The following is a 16,929-nucleotide window of genomic DNA, read 5'->3' on the forward strand; positions in this document are numbered from 1 at the left end:
GACACTAATGAATATATGATAGCGTCCTCCTTTAATTTCAAGGCTAGGGGAGCAGCTATTTTAATAGGAAAATATATTCCAGTGAAGGTGGAAGACACAGTCATAGACCCAACGGGAATATTTGTAATGGTGCACCGTCAAATATATTTGGAATCCTGGACACTAATGAATATATACGCTCCCAATTTTGACAATGAAAATTTTGTACAAATGTGTTTTTTTCAATTTGGCAGAAGGATGGGAAAACGACTTGATTGGAGGGGATTTCAATTTTTGCTTGGACCCAATTGTTATTCTGTTAAGTTTTATTTTCTTTTGTAACTAGTCTGTACTTGTTGATTTATCATTTTGGGATGGGGGTGTGAGGGGAAAACAAACTCGGTATAATATATTCTGTAAAAGGTGACGAATGTTCTCCTGTGTTGTTTGAAATGCATGAGTCTTTAAAATCAAAGGTAATTTTTTTTTTTAAAAACCCAGATGCAAAGGGACTTGAGAGTTCTCATGCAGGATTCCCTGAAGGTTGAGATGGTGGTGAAGAAGGCAAATGCAATGCTGGTGTTCATTTTGAGGGGAATAGGATTCAAGAGCAGGGATGTGATGTTGTGGCTTTAAAAGTCACTGGTGAGACCTCACTTGGAGTATTTTGTGATTAGTTTTAGGCTCTTCATTTAAGAAAGGATGTGCTGACATTGGAAGGGTTCAGAGGAGGTTTACTAGGATCATTCTAAGGGCATGGGTGGGCCAGGGTGGGAATGAGAGTTGAACCAGCACCAATTGGGAGCTCATGATGGCCATTGCAAACAGAGCACAGATACCTCCGTGAAATGATACCCATTTTGATCTCACCGACGTAGAGGCCACGTTATGATCACCGAGTGCAGTCGACAAGGTTGGAGGTGGTGCAGGTGAATCTCTGCCTCAGCTAGAAGGGACCTGGATGGTGGTGAGGGAGGCAGTTGTGGGGGAAATACTGTGGTCATGGAGAAGTGGGTGGGGAGCTATGGATGGACAAGGAAATCACGGAGACAGTGAACTCTGCAGGAGGTAGAAAGGGGTGGGAAGGGGTAGATGTATCTGGTGGTGGGATCCAGTTGCAGCTGGGAGAAATGACAGAGGATGATGTGCTGAATGTGGAGGTTGGTGGAGTAAAAAGCGAGGTCAAGCATAACCTTCTCCTTGGTCTGTTTGGATAGGGTGGGAATAAATGGAACTCTGAGAGATGTATGAGATACTCAGTTAACCACAGTGGAGGGGGAATCAGCATTCCCTGAAAAAGAAACCAGGCGGTGTTGCCCTGATCGTCTGATTCTCTCTGGATCTGGGAAAGTGCCTGAGGGCTGCCAGGTATCTGCAGGGACAGGCCAGAGGGTTTAACCTCATTTGTGGGAAAGCCTTTAGAAGCAGCAAACAGAGGACATTAGTGGGCCCTGGGAGTTGAGCTGAATGCAGATTTGGTACATACTTGTTAAAAATGTGGTGTGCTTGTCCACCCTGACTGAATCTTGAGCAAACAGAAGGTTGATGAAGGGAATGCAAGAGGTAGGTCGATGAGAACTTTCAGAAGTGGTTTGATAAAGTCCCACACAGTGGGCGGTGTTCTGTGGAGTGCCAGTGTCTGATGGGGACAGGGTTAAAGGCAGAGAAATGGCTGCTTGTCAGGTGGATGGATGAATGACCCCAATCCTTACACTGACCCACTCTGTTCAGTGACTGGCAGAATGTGGGTTGATGTTGCTAAATCTGGGAGAAGCATCAAACTGTGAAGACAATGGTGGACTGACGAGGATAGAGATAGACTGGCTGAACAGACAAATGGCAGATGGAGGTATTAGAGAGAAATAAGATGTGACAGAACTCAACAGAAGCAGTGAGGAGAGGCAATCCCAACTGAACAACATGGATGTAGAGCAGGGACAAGCACTGATGTGGAGAGCAGAGACAAGCACTGATGTAGAGAGCAGGGACAAGTACTGATGTAGAGAGCAGAGACAAGCACTGATGTAGAGAGCAGGGACAAGCACTGATGTAGAGAGCAGGGACAAGCACTGATGTAGAGTCCAGGGACAAGCACTGATGTAGAGAGCAGGGACAAGCACTGATGTAGAGAGCAGGGACAAGCAATGATGTAAAGAGCAGGGACAAGCACTGATGTAGAGAGCAGGGACAATCACTGATGTAGAGAGCAGGGACAAGCAATGACGTAGAGTGCAGGGACAAGTAAACGGGGTCAGTCCTTGGACACGATGGCGCCAGGAGAGAGGTTCCTGGAGTTCACAGTCCTGAGCAGGGTTCAGGGTGATGTTTTAAGTTATAGAGCAGGTTCCTGGGAGAGAAGGTGGGGGGGGGGGGGGGGGGGTGGGTTCAGGATCAGAGATCAGAGACCTGAGAAAGGGTTTGGATTCAGAGAGAAGGACCCTGAAAGGGGGAGGAGGGGTCAGAGTGCAGGATCCTGAGATGGGGTTGGGGGTCAGAGGGCAGGGTCTCAAGGTTGGGAGGCAGAGATTTGGGGTCAGAAGGCAGTGTTCTCAGGGGTGGGGTTGGTGCTAAGGCAGGGTCCTGGATGATGGCTCATATTGGGAACTGATTGAAGGAGACAAAAATCATTTGTTTTCAAAACACAAGACAAGTGATTTATTACTTCAATGGAATCAAGGCCATTTAGGTGAGTGCTTTGCCGTCTGACGCAAACTTGCCTAGTATAATTAAACAGCACAAAATAGCTGGAATAGTCTCACCACAAGGTGTCAAGGGTGAAAAGTGAGATCTGTGAAGGTTGACGCAACAATGTGGATTCTTATACCTTTGATGCATTCTATCGGAACCTGAATTTCAGTCCAAACAACATGAAACTGCAGCAGATCGTTCAGCCATGATGAGAGTTCCTGGGCCTCAGCACCACCTTCGTGTTTGTGTTCCCCATTTCCTTTCCTATCCAAAGTTCTTTCTTTCCACACCTCAAACATCTGAATGGAGAATTTTCTATTTATTGAGTTCTGAATGGCTGATCCTTCTGACCCCAGTCCACCAGCCCCCTATCAAACTTCAACTCATTTTCAAATGTCAAAAGACCCCTCCCTGTCTCTGTATCCCCATAAGGTTCGCTGCACCCCTCCCTATCTCTATAACCCCCTTGGGTCCCCTGCACCCTTCCCTGTCTCTGTAACCCCCTCAGGTTCGCTGCACCCCTCCCTATCTCTGTAACCCCCTTGGGTCCCCTGCACCCCTCCGTCTCTGTAACCCCCTCAGGTTCACTGCACCCCTCCCTATCTCTGTAGCCCCTTTGGGTCCCCTGCTCCCCTCCCTGTCTCTGTAACCCCCTCAGGTTCGCTACACCCCTCCCTATCTCTGTAGCCCCTTTGGGTCCCCTGCACCCCTCCCTGTCTCTGTAACCCCCTCAGGTACCCTGCATCCCTCCCCATCATTGCCAGGGGAAGTAGAGGAGCTGTCAGAGCTGGTGTAAAGGCATCACTGCCGCTGGTACAGACCCGTGAAGAGCGTGGACCAGAAATACAGCACTCTGCCATGGGATCCAACCACCCAGTCTGACTGCCATCGGCTCTGTACAGGCTTTAAACAGCTTTTTAAAGGAAATGACTGTAGTTTTATTTAAAATCCTGCGACCGTGGGATCTGGACCCAAGATTGAGATACCTGTGATCGGCAGCAGCCATGAGGAATTGCAGACTTCGGAGAAGCAGAGAAATGGTGCAGGGCACTAGAAAACAAAGAGACCAACCCCCTTCCACTACACCCCCCCCCCCCCCCCAACAAGCCACCGCTTGAGAAGGAGGTGCAAAAGAGACAATTCACAGGAGGGTGACCCTGGCAGGACACCAGCAAAGGCGGTCAGCAGTTGAGGAATACACAGGCAGTGGGCTGCTGGCGACTCGAGGTGAGGAACCCACATAATTTGTGGGATGCTGGAAAATGCAGTCAAATGATTCACAACAAGGCTATGGTCAGCTGGAGACTGGCTCGAGACTGGATGAAGTGGGTACCAGGTATCGGAACCAGGATGCGAGAACATGCTAAGGTCACTGAAGGCTTCCTGATAGTGTCAGAGGTTTGGATTTAGAGCTCGGGTTGCCGATGATTTGTGTGGCCGCAGAGGCTGCGGAAGTGCTGGAGGCGAATCCACGGACACTCAGTAACTCTGGTAGGACTCTATTTGCTTCTCTTTCTCTGACTGTAAGAGGCGCCCAGCAATTTCTGCTGATGGTGAATGTGTCTGCCTTAGAGTAAACTAAAGGCAATTTTGTGTAATATTACCCTGTTTTTATTAAACAACAATAAAGGAATGTTGAATTTTGAATCTCTGTAACCCCCTCTGGTCCCTGTCTCTGGTACCCCCTCAGGAAACCATAAACCCTCCCTATCTCTGTAACCTGCTCTGGTCCCCCACACCCCTCCCTGTCTCTGCAACCACTTCTAGCCCAAGATCCCTCCACTATTTCCTCCCTCCTCCAATCACGCCTTCTTGACCCGCCCCTGATTCCCGTCTCTCCACCATTGTCGTCTTGCCTTTAGCTGTCTGCCCCCAAGCTCCAAACCCCAAACTCCCAACCCCCGGCGAATGTCTTCAAACCAAGCCTTCTCTCTGTTCGCCACTCTTTGTCCGTTGGCTGGTTTTGGCCACTGTGAGCTCAGTGTGTTGGTGTATTTGCCTGAATCTGGTCCATGTTGCTTGGAGTGGAATTGAGGGGACAACTCCCCAGGGTTTGTCCTCAGGCTCAGGGGAACAAGGAGGCGGATTGGGAGCTGCACTAATACCAGTAAATGTCCTTCTGCTTCTCCTGACACTGGAAACCTGTTGAAGAAGCTGAGATTAGACCATTCCATGCAAAGTTTTGGGTTTCCAACACCCCTCTGTCTCTGTAAAAACCCCTGTAGTAAACCACCCCTTCTCAGTTCCCTAAACTCTCCCCTGTCCCTGTAACCCCCCGCCCACTTCCTATCTCTGTAACGCTGTCTAGTCCCCTGCACTACTCCCTGTCACTGTAACCCTATCTTGTTCCCTCCTCTCCTCCATGTCTCTGTAATCCCCTCCGATCCCATTCAGTCCCAACGCCCCTTCCACTCTCTCTAACCCTGTCTGGGCACCACACCCCTCCTTGTCTCTGTAATCCCTACTGTCTCCTACACCTCTCATGGTCTCTGTAACCTCCTACTCTCCCCTACACTCCTCCCTGTCTCTGCAATCCCTCCTGTCCCCTATACCCCTCACGGTCTTTTTAACCCCCCCCTCCACTCGGGTCCCTGACTCCCCTCCCTGTCTCTGTAACCCCCTTCCAGTCCCCTACACCCCTCCCTGCACATGTAACTCACCCCCAGTCCCCTAAACCCCATATGTCGCTGTAACCTCCCTTCAATCCCCTACATCCCTCTATGAGGCTATACCCCCCTCCTGTCCCCAACACCACTCCCTATCTCTGTATCCCTCTCTGGTCCCCATGTCCCTCTTTATTTAAGAACATAAGAAATAGGAGCAGGAGTAAGCCATCTGGTCCACAAGCCACCTCTGCCATTCAATGTGATCATGGCTGATCTGATGATAGGTTCATCTTCACCTACCTGCCTTTTCTCCATGTCCCTTCATTCCCTTACTATGTAAAAATCTATCCAACCTTGTCTTAAATATATTCACTGCTTCAATGGGCAGTGAATTCCATGGATTCACCACCTTCTGAGAAAAGCAGCTCCTCCTCATCTCTGTCCTAGATTTACTATCATGAATCTTGAATCTTGAGGCTATGTCCCCTGGTCCTGGTCTCCCTTACCAATGGAAGCAACTTGCCTTCCGTAATTTTATATATTTCTATAAGGACCCTTCCCATTCTTCTAAATTCCAGCGAGTACAATCCCAGATGACTCAATCTGTCCTCATCCTAGGCCAACCCTTTCATCTCTGGAATAAACCTGGTGAATCTCCTCTGCACCACCTTAAAAGCCAGAACATCCTTTCTCAAGTAAAGAGACCAGAACTGCACACTGTACTCCAGATGCGGCCTCACCAGTACCTTGTACAGTTGCAGCATAACCTCCCTGCTCTTGAAATCCATCCCTTCAGCAATGAAGGCCAACATTCCATTTGCCTTCTTGATAGCCTGCTGCACCTGCAAAGCAACCTTTTGCAATTCATGCACAAGCCCTCCGAAGTCCTTCTGCATGGCAGCATGTTGCAATCATTTGCCATTTAAATAATTTTCTGATCTTTAAATTTTCCTTCCAAAGTGGGTGATCTCACATTTGCCAACATTGTACTCCATTCCCCAGACCCTTGCCCACTCGCTTAATCTATCTACATCTTTCTGCAGACTCTCCGTATCCTCTGCACAATTTGCCTTTTCACTGAATTTAGTGTCTTCAGCAAACTTAGATACACTGCTTATGTCTATTGTGAACAGTTGCAAGCTCAGCAATGACCCCACAGCACCTTGCTCACCACTGATTGCCAACCATAAAAGCATCCCTGTTCCCCAATTCTTTGCTTTCTATTGGTGAACCAATCCTCTATCCATGCTAATACATCACTCCTAATTCCATGCATCTTTATCTTCTATGCAAATTCTTTTATACGGCACCTTATTGACAGCCTTCTGAAAATCCAAATAAACAATGTCTATCTGCTCCCCTCTAACTTCTGTACTTGTTATATCCTCAAAAAATGCCAGTAGGTTTGTCAAACAATGAACTTTTGCTGAATCCATGCTGCATCTGCCTGATGGAAACATTTCACCCTGGATGCCTTGCTATTTCTTTAATGATGGCTTCAAGCATTTTTCCAACTACAGATGTTAAACTAACTGGCCTATAGCTCCCTGCCTCTTACCAACATCCTTTTTTGAATGGTGGTGTGGTATTCACTGTCTTCCAATCCATCGGGATCTGTCCAGAGTCTAGAAAATTTTGTTATCACCAAAGCCTCGACTATAACTTCTGCCATTTCTTTCAGTACCCTGGTATGCATTCCACCAGGACCCAAGGATTTATCTCTTTGGACCCTCAAGTTTTCTGAGTACAACCTCTTTAATGATGGCCTCACCTCCCATCACATCCATAACACCTGCCTTTGGCATGGTAAACGTTACCTCCACTGTGAAACTTGGCACAAAATAGTCATTCAAAGCCTCAGCCATTTCCTCATTATCCAATGTCAATTTCCCCATCTCATCCTCCAAGGGACCAACCTTCACTTTAGCCACTGCTTTCTGCTTTATATAATTATAAAAACTTTTTACATTCTGTACCTATCTTTTCTAATGGTCTACCTTCCCTCTCCTTATTGGTCACTTTGTTGTTCTTTGTAGCTTCTTAAAAGTTTTCCCAATCTTTGAGTTTCCCACCGCTCTTGGAAACTTTGTTTGTATGAGCTTCTAGTTTGATGCCTTCCTTAGTTATGCAAGGCTGGCTGACCCCGCCCTTACCGTCCTTGCTTTTATTGAAAAATACTTTTGTTCAATACAGTGAAAAATCTCTGTGGAAGTCTTCCACTGTTCCTCAACCGTCCCTCCATAGCCTGCGTTCTCAGTCTACCCTGGTCAACTCCTTGCTCATCCCCTTTATTTTCCCTTGTTTAGGCATAACACACTGGTTTTAGACCAAACTATTGTACCCTCCATTTGTAAGAAAAACTCAATCATACTGTGATCACTCTTTCCAAGAGGATCCCTAACTACAAGATCCCTCATTTTACCTGTCACATTGCACAGGACCAGATCCAAGATAGCCTGTTCCCTTGAAGGTTCAGTAACATGCTGTTCAAGAAAACCATCACAGATGCATTCTATGAAGTTCTCCTCAAGGTTGCTGGATTCACCCAGTCTATGTGCATGATAAAGTCTCCCACGATAACTGCTATTTCATTCTTACATGCCTCCGGTATTTCTTGGTTTATTTCCTATGCCACTGTAATGTTAGAATTTATTGAGTGGCCTATAGACAACTCCCACCCATGATTTTTTTTTCCCTTTACTAGTCCTAAACTCTACCCAGAAGGACTCAACATTTTGCTTCTAAGATCTTACATCATCTCTCACTATTGACCTGATCTCATCCTTAACTAAGAGCACCATCTCACCTCCCTTACCTCCCTGCCTGTCCTTCCATATAACCTGATATCCTTGGATATTTAATTCCCAGTCCCCTCTGCCCTGCATCCACATTTTTGTAATGACCACTAAATCATACCCCTTTGTTCTGATTTGTGCTAAAGTTCACTTGCCTTGTTTCAAATACTACAGGCATCCAGATAAAGTGCTCTTATACCCATTTAGCTTTTAAAATCTGGTCATCTTTATCTCCTTTGCATTTGACTTTTATACACTCGACACTGACTTTTCTCTTTTACAACTTTTGTTTTTATGTTTATTCACTCTCTTCTCTTTTACTTTATCCATCCCTCTCCAATCTGTTGAATCCACAACCCTAGTTATACAATTTGCCAGGATCCAGGTCCCATCACTGTTCCGATGGAGTTCATCTCCTTTGAACAGGGCGCAGCCAGGTTCAAAATTAGGGGGAGCGAGCACATAAAGAAGGTGCCATGACACACACCAGATGGTGAGTGAATGGTCGAATGGCGGGCCGCACTGATTTTTCAGCGGCGCAGGACCGGGTGGGGGCTGGTGCGTCAAACTGGGGTCCTCCCCCCCCCCTCTCTATCCCAGCTACACCACTGCCTTTGAACAGTTCCCTCATCATCTAATACTGGCCCCAATTTCCCATGAATTGGAACCCATTTCTCACACATCAATCTGTGAGTCACACATTTAACTCACTAATCTCTGGACCCTGTGCCAATTTGCCTGTGGCTCAGGCAATAATCCAGAGATTACCACCTTTTTAGTTCTGCTTTTTAATTTGTTCCCTAGCTTCTCAAATTCCCTTAGCAGAATCTCTTTTACCTACGCCGTTCGTACTGACATGGACCACAACAACTGATCTTTCCCCTCCCACTGCAAATTCCTCTGCACCCCTCCCTGTCCCTATAACACCTCTCCGGTCCCCAACACCCCTCCCTATCCCTGTAATCCCCCTCCAATCCACTACACCCCTTCTTGTCCCTGTAACCTCCCCTCCTTTCCCTATACCGCTCCCTGTCTCTGTAACCCCACTCCAATCTGCAACACTCTGTAACGGCACTCCAATCTGCAACACTCTGTAACGGCACTCCAGTCCGCGACACCCCTCCCTATCTCTGTGAATCCGTCTGGTCCTCACACAACACCCTGTTTAAGAACATAAGAAATAGGAGCAGGAGTAGGTCACATTACCCATCACCCTGTTCTGTCAATTCAATGAGATCATGGCTGATCTAATGATAAGCTCATCTCTACATACCTTGTCTTTTCCCCATATCCCTTAATTCCCCATTTTGCAAATATCTATCAAACATTGTCTTAAATAAATTTACAGAGGTAGCTTCTGCTGCTTCAATGCTTCCATAGATTCACCACCCTCTGGGAAAAGCAGTTCCTCTTTATCTCTGTCCTAAATCTACTAACCTGAATCTTGAGGCTATGTCCCTTAGTTTAAGTCTCTCACACCAAAGGAAACAACTTACCTGCCTCTCTCTTATCTATGCCTTTCATAATTTTATACTTTTCTACATGATCTTCTCTCATTCTTCCAAATTCCAGCAAGTATAGTACCAGACAACTCATTCTCTCCTCATAGGCTAACCCTCTCATCTCTAGAATCAACCTGGTGAACCTCGTCTAGACCACCTCCAAAGCCAGTGCATCCAGGAAACCAGGGTCAGCTCCAGAACATATGTTAGGGGGGTGCATTAGCGAGTTAGAGGGGGTCAGAGACTGACCTGCGGACAGGGGCAGAGGGGGGAGGGGTGCTAACAGGACCCAACCTGTCGACGGAGGGTGGGGGGGGGGGTGTTGCTAGCAGGAGCCTATCTGTCGTTGAGGCCATCCATCCAACATGGGACAAGTTTGATGCACGCTAGTTACATGGCTGGGGGTGGGTGGAGAGTCGCTAGCGTGGATCAAACTTGATGCAATAAAAAGAACTCTAACATATGACGTGGAAGGTAGTGGGCAGGTCTGATGGCCATGGATGGCCGCGACCGAATAGAGGGGTGCTGCATCTCATTTGGGGGGACACCACACCACATGTAGGGGGAAATGCCCGTGGATGTACCCCCTTGGCTCCGACCCTGCAGGAGACCAATTTTGCGGCCTCACCAGTTCCTCATACAGTTGTAGCATAGCCTCCCTGCTCTCAACTTCATTCCCTCTAGCAATGAAAGCCAACATTTCATTGGGCTTCCTGATACCCTGCTGCACCTGCAAACCAACCTTTTGCTATTCATGCACAAGCACTCCTAAGTCCTTCTGCATGGCAGCATGTTGCAATCGCTTGCCATTTAAATAATATTCTGATCCTTAAATTTTCCTTCCAAAATGGATAACCTCACATTTACCAATATTGTACACAATCTGCCAGACTCTTGCCCACTCACTTAACCTTGCTACGTCTCTCTTCAATCTCCTATTCTCTGCATAATTTGCTTTTCTACTCAATTTAGTGTCATCAGAAAACTTAGATACATTACACTCTGTCCCCTTCTCCACATCATCAATGTTCCTCGTTATCGGAAGATCATTACCTTCCTCGTTTCTCCATTGCTCGCTTCTCACTGGCACATCGGGGGGCATGGGTGGGGCCTCGGGGTCCATGTGTGGGGCCTCAGGGTCCATGGGTGGGGAAGCTGCCCAGCCAGCTGGCATGGTCTGTCCAGGGCAAGGTCGGTGAGCGCCAGGAGGTGGGAGCACTGGGTACATGAGGCTGCCGGCAGCCGGCCCAGCACTGACCAAGTTCGGCAACAGCCAGGGCTCAGTGGGGGCTGATTGTTTGGATGGGTACCCACTGAACACCTGGCATCGGGCCATGCTTCGCGGAGCAGATGGCAGTGTCGCTCCCACGTACACATGTGGCCAGAGCGGAGCTGGCGGCCAGTGGGTGAGCGGGGGATCTTCACCTGGAAACATAGAGTCATCAGTGTCGCGAGTTCCTGCGCACTGTTCCCACACACCATTCCCGCGCACTGTTCCCACACACCATTCCCGCGCATTACTCCCACGCACTGTTCCAGTGCACTGTTCCCATTCACCTCCCCAGGCACCTTTCCTGCACACTACCCCATGCACCCTTCCCTGTGCACTGCCCCACACAACACCTCTCGCACTATTCCCACACAACGTACCCATGCACCACCCCACTCATTGTTCCCATGTACCTTCCCAGCACACCCGTGCACCCTTCCCACATGCTGTTCCCATGCACTGTTTCCATGCACCAGCTCACACACTGGCCCTCATACCATTCCCGTACACGCAACGTTCCCATGCACTGCTCTGTGCACTGCCCCACATACTATTCCCATGCACTGTTCCAGCACCACCCCGTGACCCATTCCCATGCATTGCCCCACACTGGTAGTTAACATCACACCCATCACTGCACACATTAATGAGGGGCTGAAGAGGGAATATAGGGAGTTAGGAAGGAAGTTACAGACCAGGGCCTCAAGGGTGGTAATCTCTGCATTGCTGCCTGTGCCATGCGCCAGTAAGGGCAGAAATATGAAGGCAGATCAATGCATGACTGACAAGTTGAGGTAGTGATTCAGATTTGTGGATCACTGGGATCACTGGGATCTCCTCTGGGGAGCTACGAGCTACGAGCTGTGCAAAGGTTTCAGGTAGGTTGGCTGGAGCTGTTGGAGAGGGTTAAAAATTGCTAAGCAGGGGGATGGGAACCATAGTATTAGATTAGACAACAGAGTGGGTGAAAGTCAGAAACAGGAAGGGAGCCATTACTCTATAGGCTCCACAACAGCTATCGGTACACTGAGGAGCAGATGTGGACAGATTTTGCAAAGGTGCAAAAATAGCAGGGTTATTTCCCTGATATTGTCTGGCACCTCTTTAGTACAAAAAATTCAGATGGGGTAGAATTGTCAGGATTCTTGACACAAGATGTGGACTGGATAGTGAACCTGGTCAGGTATCAGACCTCTTGGTGGAGGAGCATTTTGAAGATAGTGACCACATCTCCCTGAACTTTAACACAGATAATGCACAAGGATAGTTGACAGAAGAGGAAAGTGGCTAATTGGGGAAGGGCTAATTACCATAGGATTAGGCAGGAACTTTGCAGAATAATTTATGAACAGATGGTCCTGGGGAAATGTGGAGGATGTTTAGAGGCTATTTGCATGGGGTTCCAGATGGGTTTGCCCCTGTGAGGCAGGGAAAAGGATGGTCAGGTAAGGGAATCATGGTTGACAAGAGTGGTAGAACAGTTAGTCAAAAGAAAGAAGGAAGCATGCATGAGGTTTCGGAAACAAAAATCAAGAAGGGATCATTAGAATTATAAGCCAGGGAGGAACTTAACAAGGGACTTGGGAGAGCTGTAGGAGCACGAAAAGGCCTTGGCAAGTGGGATTGCATAAAACGCCAAGGAATTCAATATATACGAAGAACAAAAGAGGATAAGGCCACTCAGGGATAAAGGCAGGAGGCAGAGGAGGTAGGAAAGGGCCTTAGTGAATCCTTTGCTTCAGTGTTCACCAGGGGAGAGGGACTTTGATAAATGTGAGGTCAGTGCAGAAAAGGCTATTGTGCTGGAGCATGTACAGGTGATGAAAGAGGTTGTGTTGGAGCGTCTGAAAAACATCAGAACAGAGAACTCCTCCAATACCTCTCCTGCGACCAGGGAGGATGCAAGGAACATCGTCAACACCACCTTCCTCTTTGGAGTGATGGAAAATGAGAGGCAACTTAATAGATATATATAAGACTAAGGGGCCAAGAAAGAGTGGACAACCAGCATGATGGAAATGGCTAATACAAGAGGACATCCGCTTAAGATGAGTGATGGCAAGTTTCGGGATGACGATAGGTATAGGTTTTTCACACAGAGAGTGGAATACACTGCTGGGGGTGGTGATGGAGGCTGGAACAATAAGGACATTCAAAAGATTCTTAGACAGGCACACGGATGTAAGAAAAATAGAGGTTTAGGGGTGTGAGGTAGTGAAGGATTAGATTGGTGTGGAGTATGCGTAGATAGGTTGGGCCAACATTGTGGGCTGAATGTCCTGTGACCACACCAAGAGTTAACATGAGGACTCCTCCTTCTCTGGAGGAGGATGGGAGATCTGATGTGCCGTCCGGTGACTAGGTTTGGTCTCTGGACCTACGGAAGCGGTAGTGCAACAGGAGGAGCAGCAAAGGCTCACCAGACTGTTTGGATTGTTTTAGGATGTTCTGTGGGGGAACATGCTGTCTTAGATCTGGTGCTGTGCAATGATCATGTCGTTAGAGATCCTCTCTGAAAGAGTGATCACTGTATGATTGAATGTCTCGTCCTGGACCATGAGGGAGGGAAGGGTTAATCATGGAGCAGGTTTATATTGATCACCCTGCTAGTCCTCACGTTGTGAGCTGAAGAGCTGTTCTGTTATGTTCTATAAAATTGGAGGGTGCAATAGTTTGATCTAACACCAGTGTGTTATAGCTAAAAAAGGGAGACTACAATGGGAATGAGGGAATAGTCTAGTGTGGACTGGGAACACAGTGGGATGGTTGATGAACAGTGGAAAACTTTTATAGATTTTCACAGTGCTCAAGTATTCCAGTTAAAAGCAAAGGCAGTAAGGCAGTGAGACCAAGCTTTGGATAACTCAGGAAATAAAGGAAGGTATCAAACTAAAAGCTGGTATGTACAAAGTTGCCAAGTGTAGTGGGAAACTGGATCATAGGGAAAACTTTAAAAAGCAACTTATATCCACTTAGCAAACATAAAAAGGGAAATGAATTATGAAAGTCAATGCACAAACTATAAAAAATTGATAGTAAAAGTTTCTTTAGTTATCTCAAGCAGAAAAAGGTCCATGTAGGTCCTTGGAAGATAAAAAGGGGAATTGATATTGGAGAATTAATATGAGGAAATCTGGAAATGACTGAAACCTAGAACAACTATTTTGTGTCATCTTCATAGTGGAGGACACGTCTAACATTTCAAAAAGTGAAGTTAAGGATGCGACGGGAGATGAGGACCTCAATATACTCATTATCACTAAAGAGGTAGTGCTGAGCCAACCAGTGGGTCTAAAGGTAGATAAGTCACCTGGTCCCAATGGAATGCATCTCAGGAAACTGAAAGAAATGGTGGAAGCTTTACTAGGGACTTTTGAGATAATTTACCAAAATTCTCTGGACTCTGGGCATTTCCAGGCAGATTAGAAGTCAGCAAATGTCACACAACAGTTAATAAAAGGATATAGACAAAAGGCAGGTTGTCATGGTCACGTGCTCACCTTCATCGGGAGGAGGAGAATGAGTGTCAGTAATACCCGTGTGGCAGTGAACCAATGAGAAGGTCAGAGGTGTTTGGCTGTGTGGCGTTTGGGGAGTTGAAGAATGCAATGTTGTGTCTAGTGAATAAAAAAAAGAAAGTCGACTTCATGGTGTGCTTAAAGAAACAAGTGAGTGGATTCTTTGTTTGTAAGCTGTGGTAAATCAGCATCGTTGCAAGTTAACTATAGACCAGTTAGCTAAAAATCTGTAGTCAGGAAAATGCTTGAAGCTATCATTAGAAATAGACATCTGGATAGAAATTGCTCCATCAGGCAGACACAGCATGGATTTAGGAAGGGAAGGTCCTGTTTGACAAATTTACTTAAATTTGTTGAGGATATAACGAGCAAAGTGGACAGAGGGAAACAGGTGAACGTTGTTCACTTGGATTTCCAGAAGGCATTTGATAAGGTGCAATATAAAAGACATCCATAAGATAAGGATACACAGGGTTGGGGACAATATATTAGCATGGACAGAGGATTGGTATAGAGGGCAGAGAGTTTGGATACATGGGTGTTTTTGTGGTTGCCAATCAGTGGTGAGTAGTGTGATGCAGGGGTCGGTGCTGGGCTGACAACTGTTCACCACATTCATCAATGATTTGGAGGAGGGTCATATATCGAGGTGTGTTGATGACGCTCAATTCAGTGGAATTGTACAGAGGAAAAGGAGAGTGTATAGAGAGATAGAGACAGGCTAAGTGAGTGGGAAAGGGTCTGACAGATGAAGTACCCTGTTGATTAATGTGAGGAGGGGGATCTTATAGAAACATATAAAATGATGAAAGGGATTAATAAGATGGAGGCTGAAAGTTGTTTCCACTGGTTGGTGAGACAAGAACAATAGCTACAAGATTTGGGAGAGTAGATTTAGGACAGAGATGAGGAGGAACTGATTCTCCCAGAGAGTAGTAAATCTGTGGAGTTCTCTGCTGATGGAAGCAGTGGAGGCTCCCTCATTAAATACATTCTGAACACAGACATATTTTTGAAGAATAGGGGAATTAAGGAGAATAGACGGATCAGTGGAGATGAGTCCACAGCCAGATATGCCATGATCTTCTTGAATGGTGGATCGGGTTCAATGGGCTGAATGGCCCATTCCTGCCCCTATATCTCATCTGATACTGACTGCCCCACTCTCCCCATCAGATCTAGGGAACTGTGCTGCTCTGGGGCTGGCTGATGAAGTTACAGTTAGCTGAGCTGCGTTTAGTGGGGTTTTTGCTGTGGTAGGTTTCAGTCGTGCTAGTGCCCAAGGATCCTGCAGCTCATCCATAACCCCTGAACCCCATCCTGGACCTCAATGCCTGTCCCCTCTCACCGGCTGGATTGTCTGTCCTCCTCTTGGCTGGACTGTGTTCCGCACCAGTGACCCGTTGCAGTGCTCGGGAGAAGTGCTCATCCACCACACTGTTGATGTCTCCCTTGAAGTAAGTGAAGATGGTGCAGTGGGAGGTGCCCCCAGCCTGGGGGTTTGGCTTCACCCTCTCCGGACCCTCTGTCTTCACCTCATGCTGCTGCTCCATTGCTCCTGCACAAAAGCAACAGTCAGCCCCAGTTCCTGGAGATGGAATCACCCTGCCCAGACCCCTCACCCTGCACCCTCTGAATCCTCCACCTTCAGATCCCTCACCCTGCTCCCCTCTGAGCCCTCCAACCTCTCATCCTGCACCCCTCCAAACCCTCTACTCTCTGATCTGCACCAACCTCTGACACCGCTCTCCTGGCTCCCTTGCCTCTCCACACCCCTCAGCTCTCCCTGTACCCCTTCTATCAGCTTTGAGGACAGTGGCTCCACTCCCAGTCTCCTGCCGAGCTCCCTAGGACAATTCCATGCTCCCATCTAGGGATGATGGTCAGGCAGCCTCAAGCTCTGGGAAGGGGTTGGTGAAGCCTGCTCTGCCTGGCCCTGTCCTACCTGGCTGTCCCTCCGTAGCCGAGCTGTCCTGGGGAGAGGTAGCAGTGGTTCTGCTCATCTTAGTGTAAGGTGTGAGTGTCCCAACACCAGTAGCTCGCTCCTGTCCCGTCCATGACTGCAAGCCTGTCCTGTGCTGTTGATCTGGTTTGGGTGAGGGAGTGGTGATGCTGTGGCTGATTGGAGAAGCTGCCGATCCCTCCTCTGCGAGGCAGACTGTTGAACAACCACCGATCAGTTGGGCTGTGGCAGGGGAAGTGGAATGCTCCCCAACCAGTTCCCCAGCTCCAGGAACGAGGAAACATCCTGATCCCACCAGGGCACCAAGGCCACAACTGTCAGACTCACACCACACACAGTTACACACATACAATTACACAGGCACATATACACCCACAGACACACAATTACAAGCATCTACATACATACAAGCACAGACACACACACTGTTACACAGACACACATAGACAATTACACAGACACACACAGTATATATACACACAATTGCAGACACAACACACAGTTAGGCATCCACACACATAAACACAGACACACAGTATATACACACACACACACTTCCAGTTACAGACACACCACACACAAATCTAGTTACAGACGCACACTCTAAC

General features: G+C 47.5%; 1 protein-coding gene across 1 annotated transcript; it reads right to left on the reverse strand.

Annotated features, from left to right (window-relative positions):
- Nucleotides 1-4,255: 4,255 nt before the first annotated feature.
- On the reverse strand, nucleotides 4,256-16,673 carry LOC138740639 (transcription cofactor vestigial-like protein 2). The gene is made up of 5 exons (XM_069893556.1): nucleotides 16,304-16,673; nucleotides 15,707-15,916; nucleotides 14,341-14,457; nucleotides 10,624-10,995; nucleotides 4,256-4,809 (listed from the first exon to the last, which is right to left on the reverse strand). The coding sequence occupies exons 1-5, from the start codon at nucleotides 16,359-16,361 to the stop codon at nucleotides 4,766-4,768; spliced, it is 801 nt and encodes a 266-aa protein (XP_069749657.1). The 5' UTR covers nucleotides 16,362-16,673; the 3' UTR covers nucleotides 4,256-4,765.
- Nucleotides 16,674-16,929: the final 256 nt, after the last annotated feature.

This window comes from Narcine bancroftii, chromosome 8 (assembly GCF_036971445.1).
Source record: "Narcine bancroftii isolate sNarBan1 chromosome 8, sNarBan1.hap1, whole genome shotgun sequence".
In the NCBI taxonomy this organism is placed as follows: domain Eukaryota; kingdom Metazoa; phylum Chordata; class Chondrichthyes; order Torpediniformes; family Narcinidae; genus Narcine; species Narcine bancroftii.

What these genes read in the sequence shown, in the direction of transcription:
- LOC138740639 (XM_069893556.1), bottom strand. Translation starts at nt 16,361, where the DNA reads ATGAGCAGAACCACTGCTACCTCTCCCCAGGACAGCTCGGCTACGGAG. An exon ending in GGCTACGGAGGGACAGCCAG is followed by an intron (nt 15,917 to 16,303) that starts GTAGGACAGGGC and finishes GCTTTTGTGCAG; the next exon opens with GAGCAATGGAGCAGCAGCAT. An exon ending in GAGGACAGACAATCCAGCCG is followed by an intron (nt 14,458 to 15,706) that starts GTGAGAGGGGAC and finishes TTTATTCACTAG; the next exon opens with ACACAACATTGCATTCTTCA.